This window comes from Acomys russatus, chromosome 30 (assembly GCF_903995435.1).
Source record: "Acomys russatus chromosome 30, mAcoRus1.1, whole genome shotgun sequence".
Lineage (NCBI taxonomy): Eukaryota > Metazoa > Chordata > Mammalia > Rodentia > Muridae > Acomys > Acomys russatus.
The window spans coordinates 21,477,717-21,505,463 of NC_067166.1; the positions used below are offsets into that span (position 1 = coordinate 21,477,717).

At 40.9% G+C, this 27,747-nt stretch overlaps 2 protein-coding genes across 2 annotated transcripts in view; one reads left to right on the forward strand and one right to left on the reverse strand.

The window, feature by feature from the left end:
* The window catches only part of Taf9 (TATA-box binding protein associated factor 9), a 720,252-nt gene that overhangs the window by 688,692 nt on the left and 3,813 nt on the right, over positions 1-27,747 (forward strand). The window lies entirely within an intron of this gene.
* On the reverse strand, positions 118-27,055 carry Rad17 (RAD17 checkpoint clamp loader component). Its single transcript, XM_051172472.1, has 17 exons — positions 26,691-27,055; positions 25,374-25,477; positions 23,637-23,891; positions 21,645-21,728; positions 18,609-18,765; positions 16,167-16,303; positions 15,865-15,917; positions 15,614-15,739; positions 15,333-15,402; positions 13,276-13,387; positions 11,110-11,292; positions 9,678-9,763; positions 9,427-9,573; positions 7,289-7,438; positions 5,264-5,384; positions 1,590-1,647; positions 118-411 (listed from the first exon to the last, which is right to left on the reverse strand). The coding sequence occupies exons 2-17, from the start codon at positions 25,413-25,415 to the stop codon at positions 138-140; spliced, it is 2,055 nt and encodes a 684-aa protein (XP_051028429.1). The 5' UTR covers positions 25,416-25,477; positions 26,691-27,055; the 3' UTR covers positions 118-137.

The following is a 27,747-nucleotide window of genomic DNA, read 5'->3' on the forward strand; positions in this document are numbered from 1 at the left end:
GAATAAATACTAAACACTGAGTACTTGAGGCTTGCAGTGACAGAGGGCAGCTGCTTGTCCTTCACCAGAGATGTGTGTGTGAACGCTGTTCCAGCACCACTGCATCCGTCTCAGCAGCAATGGCTGGCAGGCTGTTTCTATGCCTCGTCGCTGTCATAGTCCTCTATTACTATGTCTTCTTCTTCTTCTTCTTCCATGTCCACTTTGGAGGCAAAGGGCTGAGGCTGGCTGGCAGGCAGCTCACTCCCACTGTTCTGACTCAAAGGGGGAGACCAGGTTTCTGGTTCAGCAGTCTGAGAGGGTTCACTCTGAGCTTTCTGAGCAGGCTCTCCTCCATCGCGCTGGAACTCATCCCCGATGTCAGGGTCCATCAGCCCCAGCTCTCTGTCAGTCAGGGCTTCCATTTTCAACCTGCCAGATTCACAGCGCAGACATCAATAATAACCAAGTGAAATTCCTTTAAATTATAACCTAAGTGGTCTTTTCACTTACACACACACATACACACACACACACACACACACATACACACAGGTGAATGACCAACTGTAAATAAATCCTTACTGCTCACAGGAGTGTTAATGTTCCCAGCAGAATCCTTATTGGCTAACATTATGTATACATTAAAAATGAGTACAAACACAGAAATCTTAGGAAACATGAATGGGACTACAACCTAATTTGTAATTTTAAAAATAGAAACTAGGGGCTGGAGAGATGGCTCAGCAGTTAAGAGCACTGGCTGCTCTTCCAGTGGTCCTGAGTTCAATTCCCAGGAACCACATGATGGCTCACAACCATCTATAATGAGATTGGTGCCCTCTTCTGGTGTGCATGCAGGTAAAGCACTGTGTATATATGATAAATAAATAAATCTTTTTTTAAAAGTAGAAACTAAAGCTAGCATCGTGCTCTTACCTTTAATCCCAGCGCACAGGAGGCAAAGGCAGATATCGGACCTCTGAGTTTCAAGCCAGCCAAAACTACATAAAGAGACCTGTCTCAAAAAAAGAAACTAAACTCAAACAATGAGCCTTGGCCAGGTGTGATGGTACCGCCTGGAGTGTTAGCACTCAGGAGGCTACATACAAGAAGGAGAAGTTTGAGTCTAGCCTCAGCTATACTAAGACCCTGCTTCAAAACAACAAAGCTATTGTTACCTTACTTTTCTTTTATTTTTACTTCATATTGTTACCTTCTAAAGTAGAAAAGATGCTTTATTTTAAATTTATTCTATGTCTATAGGAAGTCAGATACCTTAGTTGGAGTTGCACACAGTTATGAACTGCCAAGTGCGGGTACTGGGAACCAAACTCAGGTCCTCTGGTCTGTACTTTTAACCAGTAAACCATCTTTTCTGCCCTAGTTCCAATTAACTAATTTTTAAGACATGATCTATCTACATAGCTGTGTTTGTCCTAGAACTCACTATGTAGACCAGGCTGGCCTTGTGCTCACAGAGATCTGCCTATCTACAGCTTCTGAGTGCTGGAATTAAAGGTGCACATTCATTTTATAGACTACATTTACTGACTGTATGCTAAATATATTTAGTAAGAGTTCTTTAGGTGTTAAGATGATCAGCTTACCTTCCAAAGTTTCGCTTCAAAGGGAGTCTTCCAATATCTTGGATAAAAGAAATCTGAGCTGAAAAGATATTTTTAACAATGTTTTAAATGCCATAATTTTATTTATTTATTTATGCTTTTCAAGACAGGGTTTCTCTGTATAACAGCCCTAGCTGTCCTGGATTCATTTTGTAGACCGGGCTAGCCTTGAACTCACAGAGATCCACCTGCCTCTGCCTCCCCAGTGCTGGGATTACAGACGTGTACTACCATGCTAAGCATAAATGCCATCATTTAAAAATATTAAAAAAATTTTTTGTTGTTGTTGTTTTTCAAGACAGGGTTTTTCTATGTAGACTTGACTGTCCTGGACTCGCTTTGTAGACCAGGCTGGCCTCAAACTCACAAGAGATCCACCTGACTCTGCCTCCCAAGTGCTGGGATTAAAAGTATGTGCCATCACCACATGGCTTAAAATGTATCTTTAATTGACAAATTTAAACTGTATATATGTACGGTGTATGTGACATTTTCATGTGTGTATGCCTTGTAGAATAACTAAACCAAGCTATTATATATTATAATGCCTAAATTTTGAGGCCAGCCTGGTCTACAAAGGGAGTCCAGGACAGTCAAGGCCACACACAGAGAGAAAAACCTTGTCTCAAACAAAACAAAAAAACAAACAACAACAAAAACCTTAATTTTTTTTGTTGAGAACACTTAAGATACACTCTTGGGCCAGCAAGGTGACTCAGTGGGTAAAGGTGTCTGATGACCTGGAACCCACAAGGTAGGAGACAACTGACTCTAGTAAGTGTCCTTTGATAATCATGTGAATGTTGTGGAAAACAGACATATACACCAAATAAATGTTTAAAAAATACTCAGTACTTTTCAAAGATACGGTGTTGCTACCATGATGTCCAATACTTTTTACACTTACCTCTCTGTCTAGTGTTTTATGTCCTTTGACTAACACCTCGATTTTTTGTTTGTTTGTTTGTTTTTGTTTTTGTTTTTACATGAGTGCTCTATCTGCATGTACACCTGCAGGCCAGAAGAGGGCATCAGATCCCAGTATAGGTGGTTGTGAGCCACCATGTAGTTGCCATCTCTCCAGCCCCACACCACAAATTCATTACTTGGTCTCTGATAACCAAAATTTTACTGTCTATGAATTTAACTTTCCTTTTCCACATACAAGAGAGATTATGCCATGTATTTCTCTCTGTATCTGGGCTTATTTCATTTAATTCAATGTCTTTAAGGTTCACACATACTTTGCAAAACAAAAGAAAAAAAATTCCAAATAAAACATACAAATGGCCAATAAGTACTGTCATTATCTTTAATGCTGACCATCATTAATCCTTAGGGAAAAGCAAACAAATGAGATGTCACTATAAAGCTAAAAGGATGGTTATTAAAATTAGTGAGGTAAGTCTTCAAAAAATTAAGAATCATATATGACCCAGAAATCCCACTTGAGAGTGCAAAGAATCAAAATGGCCAAAAAGAAAAAAGAAAGTAGGAAGGCAGGCAGGAAGGAAAGGCTGGGTGGTGGCGGCACACACTTTTGATCCCAGCACTTGGGAGGCAGAGGCATGTGATCTCTCTGAGTTCAAGGCCAGCCTGGTCTACAGAGGAGATACTCAAGGCTACACAGAGAAACCCTATCTAGAAAATCCAAAGGTGAAGGCAATAATAATGGTGTCTCAAAGGAGAAGTGTGTGGGCCGGTGAGATGGCTATAAAAGTGCCTGCCTCCCAAGCCTGATGACCTGAGCTTGACCCCTAGGGCCCACAGGAGGGTAGGGGACCAACTCCAGAAAGTTGCCCCTCACACCTCATACACACTAAATGAAATATTTAAAAATGCAATTGTATCTGGGTGTGGTGGTGTATGCTTTTAATTCCTACAACCCAGGAGGCAGAGGCAAGTAGAGTTCTAGGCCAGCCAGGGCAGACAGACCTTGTCTCAGAAAAAAGTAACTGGAAAGACATGTTGAATACTCATGTTTGTAACAGCATCTACAGATGATATGAGCGTCCCTGTGTCATTAGTATGCACACACGCATATACATAAAAACAAGATGGATATACACATGTTGAATGAGCATATGCAGTAGAGCTGGGGAGATGCGTCAGTTAATGATGTGCTTGCCTTGCAAGAATGAGGACCTGAGTTCAATCCCAAGAATTTATATTTTTAAAAAAATGCACATGTCATGTCATGTCATGTGCTTATAATCTCAGCCCAATAGAGGTGGAGACAGGTCCGAGAGTCTTGCTGGCTATCTACCCTCCTTTGCATATTCCAGGCCAGTGAGGGACTCTGTCTAAGAAAAGATGGTGGACAGTGGCTGAGGAACAAGACCTGAGGTTGTCCTCTGACTTCTACACATGGGACACACCACAAGTACATGTGTATGTACTGATTATATATATTGATTACATAAGCAAATATGTTTAGAAAAATGGTAAGATAATTTCATTGTTTAAAGGGGGAGGTGGGGCTGGAGAGATGGCTCACAGGTTAAGAACACTGACTGCTCTTCCAGAGGTCTTGAGTTCAATTCCCAACAACCACATGGTGGCTCAGAACCATCTACAATGTGATCTGATGTCGTCTTCTGGCATGCAGGTGTACATGCAGGCAGAGCACTGTGTACATAATAAATAAATCCTTGAAAGAAAAGGGAGGGAGGTATATCTGGGATTTACTTCAGTGGTATAACACTCGCCTAGCTTGTACATAGGTGGCCTTAAATTTGGTTTTTCAGGACAGAATTTCTCTGTGTAGTCCTAGCTGTCCTGGAACTTGCTTTACAGACCAGGACAGCTTTGAACTCATGGAGATCTACCTGCCTCTGCCTCCCAAGTGCAGGGATTAAAGGCGTGTACCACCACACCTGGCTGGAAGGCCCTAAATTTGATTCTAAACACTTTCGCTTTCTTTCTTTCTTTTCAAGACAGGTTTTTTTCTGTGTGTAGCTTTGGCTGTCCTAGACTCACTTTGCAAACCAAGCTGGCCTACTCATAGAAATCTGCCTGCCTCTGCATCCCGAGTGCCACCACGCCCGGGTTCTAAACATTTTCAAAGAAAACCAACAAGCCTGCCCTCCAGTTCCCACAAAACAATAACCACAACAAAATCAGGTAAAGGTATGGAAAGGAAAAAGGCTAGAATAAATTCTGTAGGGCTCGGTAGAAACTGAATGGTCTAGTCTATACACACAACTATTCTAGGTTTGTTCTAGTGACAGAGTTTAGAAATGATGCTAAGTTGCCAGAGAGATGGCTCAGCTGTTAAGATGCTTACTGCAAAGGACCCAAACTGGGTTCCCAGCAAACACACAGGTAACTGTTACTCCAGCTCCAAGGACCCAACACCTCTCTCGCCCTCTGCTTGCATCTGTACCCATGTGCACATACTCACATAAACATAATAAACAGCTTGAAGCAATTATCAACTCGTCAAATTTGAACAATTTGAGATCAAATAAGGAGTTACAAGCAAGATTCCAGAGTCTATCGCATACACCAAAAATTAAACAAATGAGGGAGAATCAAAGCTGTTCCTTAGGCCCAGAAGGAAAGAAAACCAGCTGCCAACTCCTGCAGATCAAACACCGCCCTGTGGATGCTGCACCCAACAGGCAGCAAGTCCTCTGTGGCAAGGACCCTGTTACCTTTATTTCGCATTGGAACGGTCAGCAGAGCAAGATATGGCAAGAGCTGAGTCTGAAGACACAAAGCTGGCAGGCAGAAGTCAACAAAGAGTGCTCTTGCTGCAAGGCAGTTTTCCCGATACTGTATGTGGAAAAAGGACAAAAGGAAAATAAAATTCAAAAGGTGGTTATATGCATGGCATGGTGGTACATTTTAATTCTAGCACTCAGGAGAAGAGGCAGGTAGATCTTTGTAAGTTTGAGGCAAGCCTAGTCTGCATACCAAGTCAGGCCAACCAGGACTACATAATGAAATCCGGTTTCAAACAAATGCCAATAATAACTGAATATAAGTTCAGTAATACTTTGGATTTGGTTAATTTGGGTGTGCGATATTTTTATTTATTAGTAAGTTTTTAAATAATAGTGTTTATTAACCAAAAAATAAAAACCAAATCCCCAAATCAAACAAAGACAAAAATGGTTATGAATTCATAGATAGAGTTCATTATACCACAAAGTCTGTGAGTTTATGCATTATAAGGATACTTTTAAAAATACAACCAGGCTAACCTCCAACTTACAATCCCCTTGATTCCACCTTCTGAGTGTATACATTGACCTTAAAGAGTTTATCTAGGGATGGTGAGATGTAAAGGTGCTTGTGGCCAAGACTGTGGCCTGAATTTAATCCCTGGGAACCACCTGGTGGAAGGAGACTCTCTCAAGTTGTCTTTTGACCTCTTTTCCTTCTTTTTTTAAAAAAATAATTTATTTATTTTATGTGCATTAGTGTTTTGTCTGCATGTATGTCTGTGTAGGGGTATCACGGATCCTCTGGAACCAGAGTTAGACAGCTGTGAGATGCCATGTGGGTGTTGGGAATTGAACTGAGGTCCTCTGGGAGAGCAGCCAGTGCTCTTTAACTTCTAAGCCATCCCTCCAGCCCATCTTTTGACCTCTTTATGCTCCTCTCCCAAACACACACACATAAACTGGCACACAAATAAATATAACTTCTTTTAAATAAAAATTGTAAGGGTTGGAGAGATGGCTCAGTGGTTATAAGCACTGGCTGCTCTTCCATAGGACCCAGGTTCAATTCCCACAACCACAAGTGTCTGTAACTCCAGTGTCGGGGATCAGACACTTTCACACAGACAGACAGACAGATAGACAGACAAACAAGACATGTAGACAAAACACCAATATATATTTTTTGAAAGTTGTTTAAATAGTAATTCCTAGCACTACGTAATACCATGTTACACCTCATGCATCTGCATTTCCCAGGCATTTTCATGGTATAGAGTCCTTGCTCAATGTGAACATCTATGCAATTACACAACGGTAAACTCTTGGTAAAGTTCTCAGGCAATGTCTCTGCCCCAAGTAATATGTGACTGTGCATTAATATTAACCAGTGCAGCCATACGGTAGTATATCAAACCTCAAGCTCACTGCTCCTTACTGAAACTTGTATCCTAAGGCTTAATTTTTTTAAATTTATTTTTTAAGGATTTATTTATTCATTATTATGTATATGTGTACACCTGAAGGCCAGAAGAGGGCATCAGATCACATTATAGATGGCTGTGAGCCACCACGTGGTTGCTGGGAATTGAACTCAGGACCTCCAGAAGAGCAGCCAATGCTCTTAACCTCTGAGCCATCTCTCCAGCCCAGGTTTAATTTTTTAATTTATATCATTTTAGTTTTTTGACATATCTCAGGCTGGCCCTATACTTACAACTATTGTGCCTCGCCTTCTCTGGTGCTCAGATAACAAATGTAAGCTACCACACTGAGTGGTGTTATTTCTGTGGGATTTTTGGTTTGTTTTTTTTTTTTTTTTTTAAGATTTATTTATTTATTATTATGTATAGAGTGGAAAGTCCAGCTTTGAGACATAATACATGTGTTGAAGTTCATAGTGTACAGAGTCTCACTACGTAGTTAGCACAGGCAGGCGTGAACTCTGATCCTCTTACCTCAGCCAGCAGGGCTGAGATTATAGCTCAAAATGTACAATTTTTTTCTCTTTACCTTTTTATGTATTAGAAACCACTGAGGTTTGTGTAAGGGTCGAAAGCTTGATCCTCCTCCGTGGCCATGAGCGAATCCCCGGGACTTATTGGAATGCATCACACCTCTGGTAGCAAGAGATGTACTATATTCCCTGAGTAAAGAGCGTGTCTAGCAAGCGAGACAAGAGATGAAATAAAAAAGGAATTATGTACAGACATGATAATGATAAAAATTTAAGGTGATAAATATGCCAAGTACTGAGTTGATCACTATCGAATGTGTCCATGAATCAGGACATCACACTGTACCTCCTATATGTGCAAATATTATGTGATAATCAAAAAGATTTACAAATAATCATTTGCTAAAAACTAAGTGAAGGAAAACTGAATAAGTATTAATGTTTTAACATCCTTCTTAACTATTATTATTATTATTTGGTGTTTTCAGGGCAGGGTTTGTATGTGTATCCTTGGCTGTTGCAGAACTGGCTCTGCAGGCTAGCCTTGAACTCAGAGATCTGCTTGCCTCTGCCACCCAAGTACTGGAACTAAAAGGTGTGCACCACCATCACGTGGCTTTTAACTTTAACTATTAATGCTAATGACATACTAATACCCAGAAATATATTTATGTATCAGACCAGTGCTGTCCAACTGAACTTCCTACAGCAATGTAAATGTTTTACAGATGGACTGTAGGTACTAGCCACATGAGGCTACCAGGTACTAGAAATGTGGTTAGTGTAACTAAAGAATTGAAGTTTAAATTTAAATGGTCAGAATAGTATTAAAATATTACTAAAAATATGCAAGAAATTTTGGCACATGCTGATTTGATTGGCACACCCTGCTGTCTAAGATACTAGGGGTTTAGGTAAGAGGATCCCCTGAGTCCTAGAGTTCAAGGTCAACCCAAGCAACTTAGCAACCAAGGTCCTATTTCAAAGACTAAAAGGGGAAGGAGCGTGTACTCGGCAGGTAATCTGGATAACCTGAGCTTAACCCCGGGAACCCACCAACTTCATCGTTGTCCTCTGTCATCTACCTACTCTCATGCTAATTAGGAAAAATTAAAAACAGTTCGCTAGTTTTGGTGTAAAGGATCAAACACCCTAAGCATGTGCTTTAATATTGAGCTGTACTTCCAGCCAATGCATATTTTATAGTAATTTCAAAAACATGAAAAATTATTTTTATTTTCTTTTTTCTGTTTTTGATTCTTCAAGACAGGGTTTCTCTATGTTAATAGCCCTGGCTATCCCAAAACTCGCACTGAAGACCAGGCTGGCCTCATACTCACAGAGATTCACCTGCCTCTGCCTCCCCAGTGCTGAGATTAAAGGTGTGAGCCACTATACCTGGCTAATTGTTTTAATTTTCAATGACTGCCAGATTTTCTGAGTACAGCCCTGGAATTTGGTTCCCAGCACCCAGGTCAGAACTGTAACTCCAGGGTGCACATATACACGTGCACATATACATCAATATGTAACTAAATTAACAAAAATAAATCTGTTAAAAATGTTCTGAGTGAGCCGGGCGTGGTGGCGCACGCCTTTAATCCCAGTACTCGGGAGGCAGAGGCAGGCGGATCGCTGTGAGTTCGAGGCCAGCCTGGTCTACAAAGTGAGTCCAGGACAGCCAAGGCTACACAGAGAAACCCTGTCTCGAAAAAACAAAAAACAACAACAAAAAAAAAAAAAGTTCTGAGTATGTGTTAATTTTAAAATTAGAAAATAAAGGCTGGAGAGATGGCTTGGTGTTTAAGAGCATGTGCTCCTCTTGTAGGGGAACCAGGTTTGATGCCTTAGACCCACATGGTGGTTTAGAAACATCCATTACTCAGCTCCAAGGGATCCAAGATCCTCTTCTGACCTCCATGGGCACCAGGCACCCACATGGTGTACATACATATACACAGTCATGCACATAAATAAGTAAATATAAATAAAATTAGAAAAGAACGTCAGAAAAAATTAGTGGTATATGTCATCCAAAAAAATCAGATAACCTGAGATTTTTATTATAAACCCTCACTTGAATAATTAGATTTAACACAGTGAGAAGAGTCACAAAATGAGCAACAGAGGGATAAAACCCAACTTTTCCTGAAGAAATACAAACATAAAAGATATTTAAGTCAAATGGTCTTACATTCCAGTCACCACCGAGGAGATCTGCAAAACTCAGAAACTCACTGGCTCCCACAAGATCATCCACTTCCACGAAGAAATCTACGTAGTTTTGGTGAAGGTATAAATTAAAAAGGTCTCCTGGCATGTGTGACATTTCTACTATTTCCTATAAAAAGAGGCGCGATTATAGAGGCGTTGCTGCAATCCAGGTGTTTGTGCACAGATACAATGTAAACTCAGTGAAGTCCCAAGGCTCAGAGAAGAGCTTACCTCAGGCTGAACGAGTAACGTATCCCGCTCATGCTCCGACAAGTGAGCGGGCAAGCGAGGTGAGTCTACTTCTGTTAAAGGTGCTCCTATAAAGGAATTTCTAGAATTACTAAAGATAACGTCATCTTTACAATTACAGAATGTTCATACACAGATTTTCTTTCTTTCTTTGTTGTTCATACACAGATTTTCAATACTTTATGCACGTTGATGTAAAAATCCTTAGGAAGCTGTTAAAAATTAAAAACCAAAACATAAAAACAAGTGAGTTTCACTACTTTCCACTACTACCAATTACAAAATTCAGAATTCTGATGCTTGGATTATGTCTTTTCTAGACTTAAAATCTGACATGTCTCAAACTATGAAAATCCGTTTCATCTTTCAGTTCTAGGTTTCTTTGTTCCTTTGCCGTGTCTCAGTACAGAAGGCTATGGTGTTGTGTTTACTGTGTAGGACATGGCTTCAGAAGCAGGGAAGCTACCTCCACTACAGAGGTTAGAAATGAAACTGAAGAAACAGTGGAAGAAAGGAATTAGGTGAGAGCAGATGCTCGGGTTGGAAATCAAGACATCCCAGAAGCCAGTGAATATTTTCACCAGCACCTAAGAGGCTGCTTCCCTTTCCTTACATGGATGGCATTTCCACTTGGACATCTCAGTCTCTTTCTTCAGAACCACATTGGCATTTACTCTATAAAGATCAGGAGCTTGGGATTTACTGAGGGGAGGGGAGTTTGGGAGGGAGGGGGTGGGAAGGCTGTGAGGAACAAGCAGCACAGAAGGCAGGTGAAAGCAATGGATGCCTGTGGTTATGACAGCAGGGTAGTGAAGCGGAGCAAAGAAGCCTGAAGCTACTTGACCCCAGTGCTGGAGCTGAGGATTACAAAAGGTTTGGGCTACCAACTCTTACCACTAAGTCTAGAGCAGTGGTTCTCAACCTACCTAATGCTGCAACCAAACTTAAGTACAGTTCCTCTTGTTGTGGGGACCCCAACCATAAAATTATTTCATTGCTATTTCATAACTGCAATTTTGCTACTGTTATGAATCATAATGTAAGTATCTGATATGCAAGATTTCTGATATGTGACCTCTATGAAAGGGTCACTCAACCCCAAGAGGGGTCACACCTACAACCCAGAGGTTGAGAACTGCTGGTCTAGATGGACTCGTGTCCTCAGTAAACTATAATTTACCTACATGAATACGGCCTACAGTAGTGGTTTTATGTTTAATCAAGTTAGAAATGCTTCATATAAGTGAAAACATTCTCTTTCTACATTTTAGCACTGGCTATGTAATATCTGGCAGGGCTCCTAGCTCCTTCTTAAAACAAAACAAAATACAAGGCATTTCAAAACTCATAATGTCTTATTTCTGTAGTTAAGAGTAATACACATCAAGAAAAAATATGCAGAAAAATTGCTTACTTTTACAGTACAGAATTTTCCCCAAAGCTCTGAAGAGAAAAAGAGAAACATCTTTTCCACCAATAGCTTGAATCTCTTGATTTTCCAAAGCACTATTATGTTTCTTTCTTTGCTTTGCTTTTGATATCACAGCATCCGATTTCAATGACATTCTTTTTTTCTTTGACCATAAATTGTTCTCTCCTAAATAATATGAAGTCAGATGATTTAAAAAAAAAAAAAATCAAAATATGAAAACCAAAACTAAGAGTATTTCAGATAGCCATACATGGTGGCAGATGCCTGTAATCCCAGCACTTAGGGAAGGCAGAGGCAGGTGGACCATTGTGAATTTAAGGCCAGCCTGGTCTACAAAGTGAGCCCAAGATAGCCAAGGCCAGACAGAGAAACCGTCTCGAAAAACAAAACAAAATATTTCAGATAGTTATACTAAATATTCTAACCAAAACCACCTCCAAATAAGCAGTAACTTAATGAGATCTTACCGAAGCTAACTATAAATGTAATAAAATGTCACCAGGCAGTGGTGGCACACACCTTTAATGCCAGGACTCAGAAGGCAAAGGCAGGTGAATCTCTGTGAGTTCAAGGCCAGTCTGGTCTACAGAGAAACCTCTCAAAAAAAAAAAAAAAAAAAGTTACTAAATGTCATTTAAAATTGTCTTAGGAGCTGGAGAGATGGCTCAGTGGTTAAGAGTACTCGCTCTTCTAGAGGACTCAGGTTTGACTTGTGGCACCCACACAGCAGCTCACAACCATAGGTAAGTCCAGATGCAGGAAATATGTCCTCTGTGGGATCCAGGCATACATGTGGCACAAAGACATACATGCAAGCAAAAACACCCATACGCACAAAATATAAATTTTAAAATCAATTATTAAAAATAAGATAAATTGTCTTATAATACCCAACACCACAAAAATAGTATTTCATGGCATCACATAGTTCCACAGACATAAAAACACAGTAATACTATATCACCTCATTATTCAGTGTTGCTTTTGATGGATGCTACGCAGTAACTAATTTTACTCCCACAGATATTGTATGGATGCAGGAGATATTTATTATAAGTAAAGAACTGAGATGGGTCAGTGAGCTAGCTCAGGTAAAGTGAGCTAGGCTGACCACCTGAGTTTGACTCCAGGCACCCACATGGAAGGAGAGAACTGATCCCTCAAATTGTCCACTGATGTCCATTCACACATCATGGCATGTAAGTGCCAACACATATACATACACACACACACAAATAAATAATGTAAGAAAAAATAAAATAAGTGATTTTTATAATTGCTCCCATAAATGCTGGTAAATATTACTTTCCTCTTCTCTTTGACTTTCTTGGTTCAGAACAATAATGTGTTTATGAGCAAGACTCCAAAATGTCCCACTTTAGAATTCCAACTCCTACTTCCCGTACTGAATCTAAGCACATTTATACTTCACAGGAATAAGCAACATTCAGACTAGTTTTAGTTGTGTTAGGGTACCATTTTATACACACACACACACATACACATGCGCGTGCACGCACAAATATGGTTTGCTTCCCTTTTTATTTAGTTTGGCACAAGGTCTCTCCAAAGCCCTGGCTGTCCTGGACCTCCTTAGGTAGACTGTGCTAACCTGGAACTCAGAGATCTACCTGCCTCTGCCTCTTGAGGGCTCGAACTAGCGGCACACGCCACCAGAAGATCTTATCAGTACTTAGTACAATGTAAAATTTAAAAGTTGTCAGTTGTCTTCTTGATATTCTATTTAAAAACTTTCACACAGTGCTGACAGCAAGCAACTAAAGCACAGATAAGAGGGACTACTTACTATATGTCTAGTTTGGGCTGAGGATAGATATAGTTCAGTGGGGAAATAACTGCCTACAATGTGGAAGACTCTGGGATTGATCCTTAGGCATTTCATGAAAATCTTTATTTATTTCATGACTATTTAAGACAATCACCTAGCCAGGTGTGGTGGTGCACACCTTTAGTCCTGGCACTCAGGAGGCAGAGGCAGGCAGATCTCTGAGTTCAAGGCCAGCCTAGTCTACAGAGTGAGGTAGCCAGGACTAACACAGAGAAACCCTGTCTCACAAAACAAAACAAAAGCAAAAAAAGAGAGTCACCTATCATTGTTCTATGAACGTGTCTTCTACAGTAAGTTACCTTTTGAAGAGGAAAACTGGAGGCTGTTTATTGCACTTCTGATATCCCCAGAACACCCTTGACAGAGCAGCTCCAGGCAAGTTTTATCAGGAACAACAACTTTTCCTCCACTCTAAAATGAAGGGAAAAAAAAAGTTTTGTTAAAACACAAGTATATACACACAAACTAAAACCCATTTTGAGAACTTTAATATATACAAATAGACTATTTTTTTTCAAATTCCAATGGTTAAAAATGTACACAGCCAGTATGGTAGAACAAGGCTATAGTCACAGCTTACGGGAAGCTGGGGCCAAAGAACCTAATTTCTCACCTGCATGGATTACCGAGGGAGACCCTCAGTTTTACACACCAGCCTGCCTATGAGTGGAGTGCATAAGATACAAATCTAAGAACACTGAATACTGTTTACCTTTGTGATTAGACCAGTTTCAATTTAAATTTCCACTTTCTTTCTTACTATATATAAATGCATATATGCAAGCAAGGCTGCCTCATGCATGTTTAAGACCCATGTTTACACTGTAAAGGTGTATATATATATATAAACTTATATATATTGTATGTATCTACATTCACTCCATCAACTTAGCATACCATTTGTATTGCAAGACAAGATACATTCTTCTGCCTGTATCTCTTCACAAACTCTTCAGTTCACTGACAAATAAATTTATGTTGACTGTTCATAGTGTATCCCACATCAGATCCTACAAAAACTATATATCATAGAAAATAAAACCCTAAGATGTCCTTCCATTTACATATTTACTTCATCTTTATAAACCAAAGGTGTATCAAAAATTACTCCTTCACAATGTTGTTTTATTTTTAAATTTTATGTGTATGTTTTTTGCCTGCATATATTCATGTGTATGCCTAGTGCCCTCAGCAGTCATAAAATGGCATCTGATCCCTTGAAACTGGAATTAAAAATAGTTGTGAGCTTCCATGTGGTGATGGGAACTGAACTCAGGTTCTCTGAAAGAGCAGCTGGTGCTCTTAACCACTGAGCTATCTCTCCAGCCCCCACAGTCTTTATGAAAGTTGTCTTCGCAAACCATTTTGTCACAGAATTAACATTTAGTGAGTATCTTTCCAAACTTTCTGTGTGGATGTATCTAAAAATATATTCACTATCTCTAAGTACATACAAACATGCAAAGTAAGTAGAATTATAATATTTGTTTTCTATAAGTTTAATTTCTTACCTAATGGTATCTGTGGTAATGTTTTTATGTTAGTAGCTTTAAATCTATTTCACTTTTTAAAATTTTATTTATTGAGGGGCTGTAAGATGGATCAGTATGTAAAGGTACTTGCTGCCAAGTCTGATGACCTCACTTCTATCCCTAGGACCCACGTGGTGGAAGAAGAGTCAGCTTCTGCAAGTTGTCCTCTGACTTCCATGTGTGTGAGTTTTTTTTGTTTTGTTTTTAAAGATTTATTTATTAATATGTACATAGTTCTCTACCTGTAGGCCAGAGGAGGGCATTAGATCACATTATAGATGGGTGTGAGCCACCATGTGGTTGCTGGGAATTGAACTCAGGACCTCTGGAAGAGCAGGCGGTGCTCTTAACCTCTGAGCTATCTCTCCAGCAGTGCCCCCCACCCCACCCACGTGTGTTTTGTGGTACACCCACCCTCTTTATACACAAATATATATGAAAAAATAAAGTATAATAACATTTTAAATATTATCACTGATATCCTTTGAAAAATATTTTCCCCAATAAGGAACAATTACATTAATGTCATGCTTTCTCTATACAACTTTTAGTTGTTTGATAGAGCTGGAGATTGAAACCAGAGTCTTTCACAAGCCAGGCAAAGACTATACCATGAAGCTACAGTCTCTGACTGTTTCCAACTACACACACACACACACGCGCGCGCGCGCACACACACACACACACACGTATATATGTAGAGACAAGAGAATGCTAAGATGTATATGTCTCTAGCAGTAGTGTCCTCTGAAATGTAATCCATCAACTATTTCTATATAAATTGTGTTTTCCACACCACAATTTAAGTCTTAAGTTAGACTCACCTTACTAGCTTCTATAGTCACTATTCGGTTAAGAAATTTCATCATAATTGTTGGTGCCACTGGGTTGAAGCTGTAAAAAGAAAAAAAGAAGCTGCTTAAATGATTAATTTAAAAATAGTCTATGTGAACATTAAAACAAGTTTCTTACCCAGGCAGTGGGTAGCACACCTTTAATCCCAGCACACAAAGTTAATTGAATCTCTGTGAGTTCCAGGATACCCTGGGCTACACAGAGAAACCCTTTCTATGTCTCAAAACAAACAAACAAACAAAGGTTTTACCTAATGTTTGAAATAGAACACTCTTCTTGAATTTTCTTGGGGAAAAGTAAGCGCTGATTATTATCTCCGCTGACACTGTCAGAGATTATAAATACAAGAGGACACCGGCCAATCTGCACATATTTCCTAAAATAACAAAATAATGCTGAAAGTAAGAAATGTAGCTTATTCATGCTAGGCACTATTCTACCACTGAGGTAGGAGCACCACCTACTGTGGAGTTTAGAACACTGGACCCCACTGACACTTACCTTATAATTTCATGCAATGCCTGAGAGTCCCGGTAAAACTGGTTAGGTAAATCCTGTTAAATATATGGAACCAACATTAGCTCAGTGGTGTTTATCCCATGCTTAAGCTTATACCTGCTTTTCTAAACAGACAGCATTGCAGCTGAGAAGTAAGTTAACATACCGCTATTCTGCTTTAACCTGTGCTATTCTATTCATGTTTGCTGAAAAAGCCTTCAGGTGTGAGCATCCCAAAGCCACTATTAACGGATCTCACAATTGTTATACAACAGCTCGAGCAGGATTTTACAAGTTGTCCTTACTTCAAGCAGAATTATCTTCTTATCCGTTGTCAGATCATCCCCAAGCATCTGCAGTCTGCTATACTTGGTGGCTCTTAACAGAAAGTCATTGAAGACTGCTGTCTGAGATTGGTATGGAACTACGTAGAAGGCTGATTCTGAAAGGAAATACAGTTATCACTTTATTTTCAAATCATATGCATTAATAATTTTTTCTATACCAATGAAAGTAACATAAAGTTAGTTGACTTGGGAGGCAAAGGCAGGTGGATCTCTGTGTGTTTGAGACCAGCCTGGTCTACAGAAGAAGCTCCAAGACAGCCAGACCTACACAGAAAATCCCGTCTCAAAACAATACAAAAAACAAAAACCCAAGCCACCAATCAAAAAACAAAAACAAACAAGGTCGCTGTTTGGGCTGGAGCCATGGTTCAACAGTTAAAGAGAATTTGCTGCTCTTTTAGAGGACCTAAAAATAAAACTCACTCTTAAAAACAAAACAAAACAAAACTGCTATTGTTTTGGTCACAGAACATAGAGAAATTAGATGTTTTCCTTCCTGCTGGCTAGCTTGCAGAATAATGCCAGAAGCTACTGTGCAGGGTGCTATGGGAGAATAATCATCAAATCTCATTCATGGACCCTATGTGCTACACCACTTAGACAAAAAGTGCTCACTACTGTACTGACTCATAGTTGGATCCGTGGTCTGCTGAACAGAAAAGAGTACAAGTAATATAAAGTATTACTTATTTATTACAGTAATCAAAGTAATATAAACCTAGTCAAAGCCCATTACTGGGGAAGTCATAGCCCACGGTGGAGAAGCCACAGCTGTGGTTTTGCTAAAGGGCTATGATATGCCCATCAAATTACCTTCTAAATAATTACGTATACCCACAGATTAGCACAGCAATTCGCTTGTTGCAGAAACCTCCTCTACACACTGTGCAGTGCTAAGTGCAGAGACTCGTAACTAGGTAAAGCGATGTTAATTAAGGGGTTGGTGAACGTGCAGTCACAGACAGAGCATTTGCTATCGCCCTCCAGGGCTCAGGGGACATCATGGAAGGGGGAGGAAGGAAAGGAGGCAGAATGCTGCTTTCATATTATAATACGACTGCTGGATTTTTGTTTTTCTTTAGAGAGAACTGTCTCTCTATAGTAGCCCTGGCTGTCCTGGAATTCACCATGTAGACCAGGCTAGCCCCAAACTCACAAGATCCTCCTGGGTGCCTCCAAGTCCTGTTTGGGTTTTTTGTTTTGTTCTTGGAGATAGGGTCTCACTACATAGCCCTACTTGGCCGGTAGCTGACCTTATAAACCAAGCTGAGCGCCTTCTGCCTGCCTCAGGGATTAAAGGTACGTGTCATCAACCCTGGCTGAGTCCAGAGAGTTTAAGGAGTAGTCAACATTAAAATAAAAATTGTCCTTCTACACAGCTCCTTTCTATCCAAAGTAGGTTAGGAGCTTTGGCCACTCCCAGTTTAGATGCCCACAGCATCAGTAAAGAATACAAGCTAAGATGGCAGTATTAGAGCATGTGAGCCTCTGTGTAAAGCTACAGTGTGAAAGTTATGCTTTAAATGTTTCACACCACCTCCAAATTCCAAAGACAGTCTTTGCCTTGCTTCTGATTTGGTTTTTTGGGGTATTTTGTTTTTGTTTTGGAGGGGTGCTATTGTTTTGAATAGGGTCTCATTATATAGCCGTAGCTGGTCTGAACTGTCTTGACGGGGCTGGCCTGGAACTCACAGAGATCTGTCTGCTAAGTGCTGGAATGATAGGCATGCTGCCATATTCTGAAGTGACCTTACTCTAACTAGTACTTCATGGTATAAGCTCTTCACTGAGAGGCAAGTTTTAGTACGTCCTAAGGCTTCATTTACACTGAAAATAGAGACCTTACAATGTAGAACTTGCATACACAGTGAAAGCCTGCGATGGTGGTCATCTAGTGTGGGGCCACAGACCTCTAACCTAGCATTGGGGAGGTGGAAGCAGAGCACCACAGGTTTGCGACAACCCTAGGTACGTAAAATGCTGTCGCAAAACAGCAAAGTCTGGGCAGGTGAGAGGGCCTAGAAGGTGAAGGTGCTGACTTTCATCCCCAGAACCCGCAGTGGCAGGAGAGCACTGACTCCCCCAAAGGGAGAACTGACTTCCATATGCAAGACATGACACGTACATGTTTGTGTATATACACCTATAAATACACACACAATCAAGCAATAAATGTAATAATAAAAAATTTAAAACCAAAGAAAATCAGCTTGTTCTCTTAAAAAAAGAAAGAGAGAATTCAAATTTAACTAAGAACCCCATTTTCTTCTCTATTCAGGAAATCTTTCACTTTCTTCTCAAACTGACAAGCATGGGAGAAAAATGTGCTTTTATCACATGACCTGAAAATTTAAGTAAAGCTTTCCTTGCAAGCTCCGGCACCTTCGAAGCAAACCTTACCTAAATTAAGTAACTCCTTGTAATCATCTTTTTGGAAGTCTGGTAAAATGGGATTAACCCACTCCTGTACTTGAATCCCATGTTCCTTTGATAGTACTTTTACAGTAGTTGTCTTTCCACATCCCGGAGGACCTGTTATCAATAAAACAGACCCACCCTAAAACGAAATAGAAGCACTAATTAGAAACAATTACTAAAATGCTACACAATTTTTAAAAAAAGATTTATTTATTATTATGTATACAGGGCTCTGCCGGCATGTTCACTTGCAGGCCAGAAGAAGGCATCAGATCACATTATAGATGGTTGTGAGCCACCATGTGGTTTCTGGGAATTGAACTCAGGACCTCTGGAAGAGCAGAGTGCTCTTAACCTCTGAGCCATCTCTCCAGCCCCCTGTGCTACACAATTTTCATAAAATTTTCTTAGTACTTAATATTTCTACAAAGGTCTTTTAATTACCTAATATAAATAAATTTCAAAACTAAACTTCATAAGAATTGAGAGGATTGTTTTCATCTGAAATTACCTTTATACTGTAGTGTATATTTTCAAAGACAACTTAATAACTAAATTAAAACAATTAAACTTTAGTTAAACAAAGGGTACAGGATTTGAAGCAGAATTCTTAGAAGTTATTTCAATTCATAAAATTCAGCTGCAGGCGCTGGAGCTAGGGCGCAATCAGAAAAGTGTTTGCTACCCAAGCGTGAGGAGCTGAGTTAGAGCCTGGCACTCACGGGCTGGGCTGGTGTGAAGCTGACTGGGAGACAGAACACCTGATTAGACTGTACGATTTCTTGGCTCCCCTCCCTGCCTCATACTAAACTCCAAAACAAGAGCAGAATGACGGGCCGACAAAATATTCTGACAGGAGGCCTATAGAAATATACCCTTGTATTTTTATTTTTTTAGTTTTTTGAGACACGGTTTCTCTGTGTAGCCTTGGTTGGCCTGGACTCCTCTGTAAACCAGGCTGGCCTTGAACTCACAGCGATCCGCCTGCCTCTGCTTTCCAAGTGCTGGGATTAAAGGCCTGTACCGCCATGCCCAGCTCAAAGTTTTATCAAACACATATGCACAAGGCCTTTGGCTCAATAGCCAACAGTATCATAAAAACAAATTTTTTCAATGCTTATAAATGTATATATACACATGACCAATTTTACCTATGTAATAGAACACTAACAGTCATAGTTACACAAGTCTAAGCCATAGTAAGGAGTATGAAGAGCGCACCTACAGAGCCAGGCGGGTGGCACACACCTTTACTCCCACCAACACACCTGGCTGAAGTTTTTGGGGTTTTTGATTTTGTTTTTGTTTGTTTGTTTGTTTGTTTGTTTGTTTGAGACAGGGTTTCTCTGTGTAGTCTTGGCTGTTCTGGACTCAAATTGTAGACCAGGCTGGCCTCAAACTCAGAGAGATACATCTGCCTCTGCCTCCCAAGTGCTGGGATTACAGAACTGCTGCTCCACTGCACCCAGTCTTTTTTTTTTTTTTTTTTTAATACATGTTCTGGCATATATTAATACTTTGCTCTTCTTTTTGGCTTTCTGAGACAGTGTTTCTCTGTATAATCTTGAATGTTCTGGAACTCGATCTGTAGACCATACTGGCCTTGAACTCACAGAGATCCCCCCCCACTCTGTTTCAAGACTGAGTCAGTTTTAGTTTAATTTTATTTATTTATTGTTTTTTAGTTTTTCAAGACAGGGTTTTTCTGTGTATAGCCCTGTCCTGGGACCACTCTGTAGACCAGGCTGCCCTTGAACTCAAGAGATTCACCTGCCTCTGCCTCCCAAGTGCTGGGATTAAAGGTGTGCACCACCACCGCCTGGCTAGTTTTAATTTTATATAAAGAACTTAAGAGAAAAAGGAGGAGTATATTGTGAAGATATGAATGCTTCTATTTTCTAGTGTGCTTAAATATTCTCAAGCTTTCAAAAGTCAGATAAAGGGGAAGAGAAAATATCTTTGAAGGAAAGGTGAAGAATAATTGTGGAATAAGGAAGTGAAACAAAACATCAGGTTAACATTATGAGGGCTGTTTCAGGATAAAGTTAGGTGGGTTTTTTTTTTGTTTGTTTGTTTGTTTTTTAAAAACCACTGCTATATAAATTGCCTGTTTGCTTTACTGTGAAATAATGAGATGTGCTAAAAACACTAGCACCCCAACTGGCTTACTATATGTCTTAGGCTGTTGGGGCATAAGGGAAAAAATGGACAAATAAAAGGAAAAACTTCAGATCTTGGGAGTTTTTAAAAACAGAAACACTCATTTACTCAGTATGGGAACCACGAATTAGCACATGATGCTGTCAAAGGACACCTTGCAGGGTTTGACTCTGTCCTTATACCATAAGGTACACCTAAGGATTGAACTCGGGGTGTCCAAGTGCCTCCTCCCTCTGAACCATCTCCTGGACCCTCTAGGAGGCTTTTAGAGAGGTTAGAAATATCAAATCAGGAAACATTGTTAAATGTAAAATGAAGCAATATAAACAAAGTGATCATAAAAGATTAGCTTCTTGCCAGGCATGGTGGCTTATGTTTATAATCCCAGAACCTGGATGAGGCAGGAGGATCATCATAAATTCAGGATCACTCTAGGTTATAGGGAGGCCTGGAGTCTGAAGTCGGCATAGCTTTTATCCCAGCAATCCCAGGACAGAGGCAGGCAGACCTCTGTTAGTCTGAGGCCACCCAGTCTAGGACAGTGAGACTTTGTCTCAAAATAAAAGAGAAAAGAAAAAGAGATTAACATCTTATAAGTCAGAGAGGATATGATGCTAAATAATTTAAATGCACTTTGAGAGCCCAGCACAGCGGCACACACCTGCTATCCTAGCACTCTGGGTACATAGACAGGCGGATCTCTGTGAGTATGAGGCCATCCTGGTCTACAAAGCGAGGCCAGGCCAACCAAGACAACACAGAGAAACCCTGTCTTGAAAAACAAAACAAAACAAACAAAATTAGACAAACAAAAAAAGCATTTGAATGCTAAATATTTTAAATACATTTCTTACGTACCTGCTGTGGCTTCACTTCTAAGACGTGAGCTTTTAACCAGGTTTCAACCTCTTCAATTTTCTTTTTATGCACAGCAAGTTCATGCTAAGATTAAAAATGTGAGGTTAAAAACCTTTCAAAACATGTTAAGCCTGTCAACACCTTTTAATATAAACATTTTAATGAACAAAATGTTGCAAAACAGGTGCTGAAGAGACAGCACGTGCTGCTCTTCCACAGCACCTACATGGTGACTCACAGCCATCCTTAACTCCAGTTCCAGGGGATCTGATACTCACCACCTCTGTGGGCACCAGTACACAAGTAGTGTGCATATATACATGCACAAAAAACACTCACAGATTTAAAAAAAAAAAAAAAAAAGAATAAATTAAAAAATAATTGCAAGCTGGGTGTAATGGTACACACCTTTAATCCCACCACTTGGGAGGCAGAGGCAGGCGGATTGCCGTGAGTTCAAGGGCAGCCTGGACTACAGAGCAAGTCCAGGACAGCCAAGGTTACACAGAGAAACCCTGTTTAAAAAAACCAAGACAAAAAATAAAACAAAACAAAAAAATTGAAAACAGCAAAGTGCAATGTTATAATAGAGCCTTCTAAGTATACTTAAGTTATTTATTTTTATGCTTATTTATTAAGGTTTTTCTTTTTTTCTTTCTTTCTTTAGTTTTTCAAGACAGGTTTCTCTGTGTAGCCTTGGCTGTCCTGGACTCACTTTGTAGACCAGGTTGGCCTGGAACTCAAGAGGTCTGCCTGCCTCTGCCTCCCAAGGGCTGGGATTACAGATGTGCGTCACTATGCCTAGCTTTATTAAGCTTTTTATTACTTATTCATTTATTATATTTTATACTTATTAACTTGTTTGGGAGGGTTGCCAACAACTTGCAGCAGTCTGTTCTCTCCTTCCATCATGTGCCTGTCTGTACTCTTAGCCATCTCATTAGCTCAATTTTTTCATATTATCTTGTATGCATGGGTGCTTTGCCCACGTCTGTACTCAGTGCACTATGTGGGGTACACTAACAGGGCATCAGATCCTCCGGCGGTAGCGACAGATGGCTGTAAGCTATCCTGTGTCTGGAATGAAACGTGCATCCTCCCGAAGAGCAGCCAGTGTGCTCTTAAGTGCTAAGGCATCTTCCCAGCCCCTTAATTTTTTTTAACTATTATGGAAAAACTCTGTTCTCATGCGAACAAACTGTACGGCAATTTTTTGTACTTCTGTGACCATGAAACTTTTTTAAAAATCCAACAATAGGCCAGGTGTGGTGGCACATGCCTTTAATCCCAGCACTCAGGAGGCAGAGGTAGGTAGATTGCTGTGAGTTCAAAGCCAGCCTGGTCTACAAAGGAAATCTAGGACAGTCAAGGCTACACAGAGAGACCCTGTCTCGAAAAACCAACAAAACAAAACAAAAACTCCAACAATATATTCTGAGGGAGGAAACAAAGAAGGGTACTATATTTATAAATTCTAATCTGGGGTTAAATTAAAGACAGAAAAAAAAAATGGTACAACTACAGAGTAACTTGGTAGTAGCACAGCATTTAAACATCTTTTTTTTTTTTTAATTACAAAATATTGTTTTTCTTCTCTACTTCATTTTACTTACTTAGTGGCTGGGTCTCTCTATATGGCCCTGGCTTTCCTGTTGCTATGTAGATGAGGCTGGCCTTAAACTCACTAGGTCTGCTAGTCTCCTGAGTGATGGGATTAAAGGCAAGCTAAAATGATTCTTTTTTATTTTTCTTTCTTTTTTTTTTTTTTTTTTGGTTTTTTGAGACAGGGTTTCTCTGTGTAATAGCTCTGGCTGTCCCGGAACTCACTCTGTAGTCCAAGCTGGCCTCGAACTCACAGAGATCCACCTGCCTCTGTCTTCCAAGTGCTGGGGCTAAAACAACTCTAAATAAAACTCTGAAACCATCTTTCTTTGTTATCCATGCTCATCCACCCTAAAATTACCGACATGTCTGTATGGTACTCAATCATACCTGAGTTTCTGGTTGGTATTTATCCACCCATGGCTCTTCATCTGACAGATGTTCTTTTGAAGTTTCTAGACCATAAGTCTGTTCTAAACACAGTTTTCCTTTTCTTCTAGTGGGCACTCTGTTACTTTCTAATGTAGAGGGCAGATTTCCTCGTCTGTGACTGGAATTATTCAAAGCTAAAGATGAAGCAGTGATAGTAGTGACGGCAGTAGTCGCTGTGAGGTCGTCAAAGGATGGAGCTACCCAGTCTGCTACCTGAAAAGAAACGAAACTTATAATTTCTACAATTTCCATATATTTCCTATGCCACTGAACTACTTTAAAAAATATGATCACAACACTTAAAAGTTATAAAAATTATCTATCTACAGTTTTTGAAACAGGGTCCTGCTCAGGCTGACCTGGACTGTACTATGTAGCCAGGGTTAGTCTTAGACTGCAGCTGCTCCTGCCTCAGACTCCCAAATACTAAAATTATAGGCATGTTGCTACCACATTCAGCACTTTTTACTTTCTTTTTTAGACAGTTTTGCTGTAATCTATGCTAGCCTTAAACTTGAGAACTTTCTGTCTCTACCTCTCAAGTGCTAGCAACAAATCAGTTCTTCAAATAATATTTTTTCTGTGAATTAGAACAAAGGTATAATTTGCATAACTATACTTAGTCATAGTAACGATGAATGCCATGAAACAAAAACATAAATTTAATTCTTTTTATTAACTATAGTCTTTTCTTTTTAGAAACAGGGTGTTGTGTCTCCTTGGTTAGCCTTGAATTCTTGATCCTCCTGCTTCCACTCCCCAGACGCTGCAATTACACGCATGTTCCAACACACCCAGATAAAGATAGAATTTTATCTTTTTGAAATGGTCTCACTGTGTAGCCCCAAAGAGTTTATTACATTTCATAATAGTTTATTGATTGTGTATGTGTGTGCACTTGTATGTAACACTACATACATGTAGAGACAGAAGACAAGTTGTAGAAGTTGGTGTGTTCTTGAGACTGGACTAAGGCTGTTAGGTTTGGCAGCAAGCACCTTTGTCCACTGAACCATGTATGTCATCAACCTTACTTTTTAAATTATTTACCTATTTGTGCGGGTTAACAGTGTGCAGGTCAGGTCAGAAAACAATCTATGTGAGTCAGCTCTCTTCTACCATGTCAGTCCTGAAGATCAAATTCAGGTCATCACGCTTGGTAACAAGAGCCTTTAACCATTAAGCCATTTTGCTACCCAGAATTTTGTTTTAAAAGTCTTGATACAATGCATCCGGGCGCGGTGGCACAGGCCTTTAATCCCAGCATTCTGGGATGTAGAGGCAGGTGGATGCTGTGAGTCTAGGCTAGTCAAGGCTACAAAAGAAACCATGTCTCAAAAAACCAGAGTAGTGGCAGGCATGGTCACTCATGCCTTTAATCCCAGCACTGGGAGGCAGAGGGAAGTGGATTTCTGTGAGGTCGAGGCCAACCTGGTCTACAAAGCAAGTCCAGGACAGCCACACAGAGAAACCCTGTCTTTAAAAAAAAAAAAAAAAAAAAAAAACAGAAATAAGGTTATAGTTATTTTGCAGTTTATTACCAAACTTTAGTTCACTAATGACAATGCATATTGGACCATCACTACTTGGATAGGGTAAGGCACTGAAAACAAACATAAACTTTTTCCAGAACAATCACAAATGCTTTTCCTTCTCTTTAGGCATTACTAGACAGCCATTTGATGCACACCATACCTTTGTGGAAGACACCTTTGGTCTAAGGAACGTTTCTGACATTATAACCTTTAATAGTTCCCATCAGTAGCATACAATTTGCAGTAAGCCGAAGTACAATTCACCTGGGGGCGCGGGGAGAGAAAAAAAAAACACCTCAAATTGGGAAAACTGGAAATACAGAATTATAGTAATCTGTATTTAAATACATAATCAACCATGTCATCGGGGCACAAGAACTAATGAAATAAAATAGAGTCGTCATATTAAAATCCTAAAGTAAAATTTAGTTTAATTGATTATAATTTTATTAGACAATCTGTGGTGGTATAATACAAATAAAACATTCTTCACATAAATTCGATGATGAATGAAACAGAAAACCACAATTTTTTTTTCCTTTCCTTTTTGGGGGGGGGTTGTTTTTGGTTTTTTGGTTTTTTTTTTTGGTTTTCAAGACAAGGTCTCTCTGTGTAGCCTTGACTGTTCTGGACTCACTTTGTAGACCAGGCTGGCCTCGAACTCACAGCAATCCGCCTGCCTCTGCCTCCCAAGTGCTGGGATTAAAGACGTGCGGCCACCACACCTGGGCTATGCTGAAATTCTTATTTCACATCATCGTACAAAGCACAGTGGATTTACAATTTAAGGAAAAAGAAAAAATACAATGCAGTCAGACTCAGTACTCTCTCTGAATATACCTATATATTGGAAGGTGCGCCGGTGTAGTTTAGAGTTGTAGGTACACACAAGCACACACACTAAAAACTTTCCCACGTAGTAAAACAGATCCTTTTCCCTAATATAATTTAGGATCAGAGCATGAGTTTCAAAAGGGCACAAAAAAACATCTACTTAAGAAATTATACTTGGGGCTGGAGGGATGGCTCCGTGGTTAAGAGCACTGTCTGCTCTTCCCAAGGACGCGGATTCAATTCCCAGCACCCACAGGACAGCTCACAACTGTCTGTAACTCCAAGATCTAACACCCCTCATACCAACGCACATGAATTAAAATGAAATATTCTTTTAAAAAGAAATTATCCTTGTCAAAGATGCTCAATTATGTTGTGGTCAGGACTTTTTTTTTAAAACAAGACTGACAATCACCGCCGGCAGAAACAGACAAGCGTCTCCGATGATACCAAGCTCGGGAAATACGCTGGAAGTAAGAAGCGAGACCTTCCAGACTCTCCCTAGGCGATCCGCCTCCGCCTCACACCCTGCACAGGGGACAGGGACGCAAAGCTCGCACACCAGTCCTAGTCAGTTATTCCTGCAAGCAACAGCGAGCACAGCTGACACCTCACATCACGGCCCCAGGCCAGGGCTCCTCACCTGCATCCTACGCTAATCCCTATGGTGAGGGCGGGCCGGGAGGACAGCCCAGGTAGGCGTGAAGACCAAGCCGACCTCACGCCTCTAGGACATTAAGAAACACAGGCGCAGCCGCAACCGCGGCTCCCTTACTTTCAGAGCGCTGCGTCCCCTCGTGGGCGGAAAGACGAGAAGGAGCCTCGGGCCGTACTCCCTAAGGAAAGGTAGCGGTCCAGCCCTCCCAAACTCAGCCGCAGGCTTCCACTAGGAAGACCCGCCTCCTTGGGGACCTTCCTGCCTGCCGGCGCTTCCGCGACGCCCGGAAGGGGCGGGGCCGGCAGCAAGGCACGTGACATAGGCGCCCAGCGTACTGCCTGATCCGAGACGCAGGCCAGAGCGGCCGCCCCGGTTCCCACCATTCCGTGGAGGCGTTCCGACCCAAACCCGGGGAGCCCTTGGTGTGTGCCAAGAGGGCCTAAGTCGGTCGCGATCACCGCGCAGGGCCTCCGGGGAACCTAGCCGCGGGCGCACACGGCCGCCCGCCGTTTCCGGCTCCTCCCTGGACGGCGCGTCGGGCGCGTGTGCAAAGGAGGACTATGAAGCTCCCGAACATCCTGCTCACCGGTTAGGGCGCGCGGCGGGGCCGGGCCGGGCCGGGAGGTGCCGAGTGCTGTGAGGTCTCGGAGGTTGGGGGGTGGGGTGGGCGCTGGGTGTTCGGCCTCCGGGCGCCTCTGATCGCGCGGCGTGGCGTGTGGCTGTCGCGTCAGGACCCGGCGCTCGCGACCGTTGGGGTGGGGGCGGGGGCGGGAGCGGTGAGTCGGTTGGCCAGACGCGCCAGCGGCGTCCCTGGTCCTGCTCCGCTGCCCCGCCGGTGAACCTGGTCTTTGTGAATCTGGTATTTTTTAATTATTTTATTTTATTTTATTTTTGTCTGAAGAACGGGCTGCTGATCCTTTGTCGGGATCCGGGTTGGGCTTGGGATGTTTAAATCGGGGTCCTGTGTGGCGGTTTCTTAGCCGTTAGGATATGTAGGTAATGGTGGGTGCCCCCAATCCTTGGGCCTTCGTGGTCGTCACTT